Source organism: Hydra vulgaris, chromosome 02, assembly GCF_038396675.1.
Source record: "Hydra vulgaris chromosome 02, alternate assembly HydraT2T_AEP".
NCBI lineage: Eukaryota > Metazoa > Cnidaria > Hydrozoa > Anthoathecata > Hydridae > Hydra > Hydra vulgaris.
Genome location: NC_088921.1, coordinates 31,488,138 through 31,493,526, shown reverse-complemented (window position 1 = coordinate 31,493,526; position 5,389 = coordinate 31,488,138). Strand labels below are relative to the sequence as shown.

General features: G+C 29.7%; 1 protein-coding gene and 1 long non-coding RNA gene across 2 annotated transcripts; both read right to left on the bottom strand.

Moving 5' to 3' along the window:
* On the bottom strand, positions 1–1,296 carry LOC136076005 (uncharacterized). Its single transcript, XM_065789463.1, has one exon. The coding sequence runs from the start codon at positions 1,294–1,296 to the stop codon at positions 1–3; it is 1,296 nt and encodes a 431-aa protein (XP_065645535.1).
* Positions 1,297–4,685: 3,389 nt separating this feature from the next.
* LOC136076478 (uncharacterized) lies at positions 4,686–5,389 on the bottom strand. Its single transcript, XR_010636305.1, has 2 exons — positions 5,321–5,389; positions 4,686–5,021 (listed from the first exon to the last, which is right to left on the bottom strand). It is a non-coding gene; the product is annotated as an uncharacterized LOC136076478 (long non-coding RNA).

The window sequence follows — 5,389 nt, the reverse complement described above, 5'->3', positions numbered from 1 at the left end:
TTAATTCTTTTTTACTTCCATTCGTAATAAAAAATTCCTAATAAAAATTTTTTTATTAGTTTTCTTCTTTTTATAATTAGCAAGCCATGCTTTGACAGGCGTGTTAGTAAGAATCATAGTTGACCGCTTTTTCCTACCTCTTTTTGATGCTAACCTCGGGCCTGCTTTAGGCAGAGGCCTAATACTCTCAGGTGGTATGATTGAATTGTTAAAACCTAATGTAGTGATTGGGTTCTGATTAGAGGTTTTATTTGATACAACTGGATCTTCTATTGTTATGTCTACCTGATTATCTGGTATCTGAATAGATTCTTTAAATCTTTTATTTGCTGGTTCTGGTTGCATTGGATAAGATTCACAGTCTTTTTTATTTGAATCAGCCTGTGAACAAGGTGGGTCAGGGCGATCAGTCACATAGTTAGGACAGTAATCAATTTCAGTAAAAATATCAGGATTTAACGGGTAAATACCTGTTGCAGCAAAACCAACTAAAATATTGTGGGGAGATACAGCCTTTGGAAATGCAATGTTTACTATTTTTGGAATATCATATATTGTAACAGTTTTTCCAGGATTCATTACTAACCATGATGTCATAGCAGTATTTATATAGTTTTTGAGAGGACCGTAAACTGCCTTATCCAAGGGCTGCAACTTATGTGTGCAATGTGGTGGGAAGGTAAGCATTACTATTCCATTATTTTTTGCCAAATCTAATCCTTCAATACTAAGATGGGTTTCGTGATTGTCAAGCAACAATAAACAAGGCTTTTCTTTAGTACATTTTGTATTGCCTACAAAATGTTTTAGATATTTCACAAAGTTTTCTTCTTTCATCCAACCACTTGGATTTGCATCTCCTGCACTTCCTGTTGGTGCACTGATTAGGAAATGATCTTTAAAGTTTTTACGAGGAAAAATAAAAAAAGGTGGAATACTATTTCCAATAGCATTTATTGTGCATGCTAATGTTACAAGAGTTCCTCTTTCAGCTGACGTGATGGCTCCTACTTGTTTTAATCCTTTTTTCGCAATAACCTTTTTAGGTTGCTGTACAGTAGTTACAGCAGTTTCGTCCATGTTCCAAATGTCATTTGGTGAGAACGAGTATTTTTGCATACAGTACTGCAAATTGCTAAAAAATGATGCAACATTCTGCTTATTGAAACTTGTCGCTCGACTTAAACTAGTAGCTTCAGGTTGCCTAATGGAAATATTTGAATGGCGCTTTATAAATTCTGTAAACCAATCCTTACCAGCTTGTTCCTTTACAACCCAAGAATTGGGAACCTTCATATTATTTTTAATTGCTAGCTGGAAAGCAAGTTTTTTTACTTCGGTAGGAGTTAAACCAAAATATATATCTGCTGCTCGCAACAGGTAGGTGACCAGTTTTTTTCTACTTTTTCTGGCAATATCAATCGACTTTTGTATCCTATAACATTCAGGGAGGTTTCATTTTTGTCAATTAGATCTGCTATAGAACCATGTGATGGGTTAGTAATAATAATTTTTTTATTAATATTAATTTATATTAATATATATATATATATATATATATATATATATATATATATATATATATATATATAAACCCACTAAATATAAACAATGCACAAACAAAACAACAGACAGTTTTACAAACTAAACAACAGATAGTTGTTTAGTTTGTAAACAAAACAATAAACAGTTGAACTTCTGTAACCCTTTTTCTATAATTATACCAAACATTGGATCGCAATCTAAAGTTATGCACGTTGAAATAAAAATAATTTAGATTACAGATATTTAGTTAAACAAATATGACACTTTGACTTTAGATTTTTAAATAATATCTTAATAATTAAAATAATGCGGACAAATAAATAAAGCCACTAAATAATCTGCAAGCAGCGTTTAATTTGCAGCGCATGGAGTCGAGGCAATTGTGACAACCATCCCCATATATTTTGTGACAAGCAACCCCTTCTGAGTAAGTTGCTGGACACCTGTACATTAACCTAAAAGCGTGAGAATTTCATGATAATTTTTTACGGATTATGTTACTCAAATGTATAAAGTACTTTATAAATCTACATTCAAAACACAATAAAATAATTTTCGTTTGGTAAAAGAAAATTTCTGAGTAGGCGAAATTTAACTTTTTCATATCAAAAACCTATAAAAACGAATAACTTTTCTTCTACACGCTAAAAAAAGATGAAAATTACTGTAAAAATGTTTTTTTTATATAACATTTCCATTGTATGATTTGAAATTTCTATATCTCATTTACATTTCCTGTAATAAACTTTGTGACAACCAACCCGCGTGACAACCTACCCCGCTCTCCCCTACTGTAATAAAGCTTTAAAACATTACATTACAGTAAAACATTACGGAGGCTCTGTAATGATTTTGGTCTGCTTTTCTCTTGATAATACAAAAATACAACTTGTTGATGGTAAGTTAACTCTACAAGGTCATGATAAGGTAGCAGTGAAGTAATTAGAAAAAAAAAATTTGAATTCAGCTTTTAAAATTTTTTTTTCAAATTATATTCTCAGTATGTGGCACCATAAAACCCTTAAAACTGTCCCTATTTACCCAGTTTTACGGTATTTTGGAAAAGCTGGTCCAGTGAATACAGACGTCTTTGGGACGTCCTATGGACGTCACAAGTCCGTAGAACGTGCTTAACACGTCCAGCGGACGTTTTGTGCCCGCTGGGGGAAGGTATGGAAATTGGTCTGTAGTTTGATTTTCTTAGTTTAATTGAGATAGATTTATGGATAGTTTAATATAATAAATTAATATAATAAGTTTAGATAATAATATTTTAGATAATAATATTTAATATAATAAGTTTAGATATTAGAATTGATAATAGTTTAATTGATCTTTGCCGCTTTAATATTGTTTTCACAATTGGCTTTTTTTCTGACCAACAAAAATAATAGTTTTTATTGTACAATAAACAATAGTATTTATAGTTCCTGACCAATAAATTTTTTATCATTCTATAATTGCTTATAGAATGATAAAAAAAATGCCATAACCACCTTGAAATTTTAGCGCTTTTGTAATTATTAGTAATAATATTAGCAAAAATAGTTGCTTTTTTTTGGCTTGGAAAACGCCATACTGCAAATGTATTATAATGTGTTTATAAAACCACGTGTTATTAGTTTCAATCTTTAAAAGATTAAAATTATAATTAACTAATAGGTAAACGTGTTTTTTTAAATATTTTTGTAATAGATAATTTAAGTGGTTTTTAAATTGGCTGTATTTACCAATTGGTGGTATAGAATGCTACAAAAAGTTTATTTTTAGTTGTTTTATTAATTACTTATATATTACAAGACTAATAATCAACGTCCTTCACCCTAAAGTTTCTCCAAGTTTAAATGTCAACGAGTTTTAAGAAAAATAGATGATGGATAGATTTCTCCTAGGTGAAGGATAAATTATTACCTGATAATTGAAAAATTGAGTTTATTGTGTTCCTACGACACCAAGTTTCTGTAAGACAGATTATGGATGGCGGCAGATTTTTGAAGAAATGACTTTATCAACTTAAGATAACTTTTAGAAGTCCTAAAACTTGTGACGGCAATATTTTACTCAGAAGTTTTATTAAAACTGATATAGATTGACTATGTCCTGTTTTTCAATCCTATGCGTCCTTTTCAATCCTATATGCCCTTTCAATAGTTACGTAACATACATTTGGCTTGTTTTCAAATATTTCTGAAAAATTTTGTTTCTGGTTTATCTCAACTTTCAGATTTAATTTTTGTTATCCCTTCAATTCAAGTTGTTTTTTTCGGTCTATCTTCACATTGTTGCCTTTTTTTTTTACCTTCAACACCAAATACTAAAAAATTAAAAAAAATTTTTTTTTTCACATTTATAGATTTTTCCTTTGTGATCTACTATACTCAACTATACATGGTCTATTCATTCGGACAATTTCTAAATTATTTACAAAAGCAGAACTTTAGTTTTTGTTCCTGCTGTCTTTCTGGGTACTTTTACAGAAAACTTTTATGCATTCTGATACAGAAAATGTTTGCTATTCGGACAAAATCCATTAATGCTTGTTGATTTGCCGATTTTATGGAAAGCAATACCTTTACTTCGGAAGTTTGAGTTTTTGGGTCAACATGCTCAACATTTTCTTTCGCGTAAAATTGAACCTGTCATTTCGAAAAGGACATAAGTCCAAAACTTTAAACAGTTAGTTTATAAGTTTGAATTAAAAATATCTGTATGATTTATGTTTTGTTTATAAAAAATAAAAAAAACATAAGTCATATACGTTCATTATTTATCTACTTCTATGTTTAATTTCTTTAGCAACCTAGACATTATTTTAATAAAAATCATATTTTTGTTGATTTTGAAAAGTTTTAGTAAATGGACTTGTGCCCTTTTCGAAATGACAGGTTCAATTCTCTTTTTCTCTTTTTTTTTATTTTATATTATAGTTGATATTTGTTCTACACAGTATAAAAAAATACCAAGTTGACTTGCAAATACCACATTAAATTATCATTAGATACCACACTGTAACTTATTTTGGGCGGATTGACTAGGGTGATGACCCAAAAAGTCAACCATACAAGGCAAAAAACAAACATTTCAGTTGCCTAAATTAGTAAAATTGAAATCTAAATATTACGGGCGAAAAAAACAACAAGTTTTAGTTTTATTATTTATTGCACATAAGATTGAATTAACATCATTCTAAAAATTTTTACAGCACTCAAAATGATACTTTATTTAATTAGAACATATATAACTCACAAAACAACATTATTTCCCATTGGATTTAAATAAATAAGCTCTAAAAAAAGAATAATCTAAACTTTCTACAAATGTCTGCCATCAAAGTCAACAAGCAGTTAGGCTCATGGACCATGTTTCCAAACAAATTGGCTTGTTTAACATTGCTTCCAAAAGCTTTGAAAGAAATAAAATATTTCAAAAGAAAGCCATTTGTTCAAGGGGATCCACAGGTTGAGTTAATATTGAACCTAGTACAATATTGAATGCTTGTATGAGGCTGCAGTCTACATAAAATGTTTGACCTCATTTTACAAGAGAGAATAAAGTTCCAAGCATCAACTTGGATTAAAAACCAAATTTTTTTGTTTTTGTTTTAGTTCTTTGGAAGTAATACAGCAACCAAGATTTTTTTAGAGCTTGAACCAGATTGGTTAAAATTCTCGGTTTACTGAAAAACTATTATTCAAAAGCCCAAACAAATTTATTTTTATTTTTAGCGAAACATTAAAAACTAAAATCATCGTGTTTTAAAATAAATTAAACATACCTGGTGTAACTCTTAGAGGTTGTCTACCTTTTTATTGTGAAAATTTGATAGTTCCTCCTACAGTTGCTT

Bases quoted from the DNA above. Each gene is read 5' to 3' on its own strand.
- LOC136076005 (XM_065789463.1), bottom strand. From the start codon at position 1,296: ATGAAGGTTCCCAATTCTTGGGTTGTAAAGGAACAAGCTGGTAAGGAT.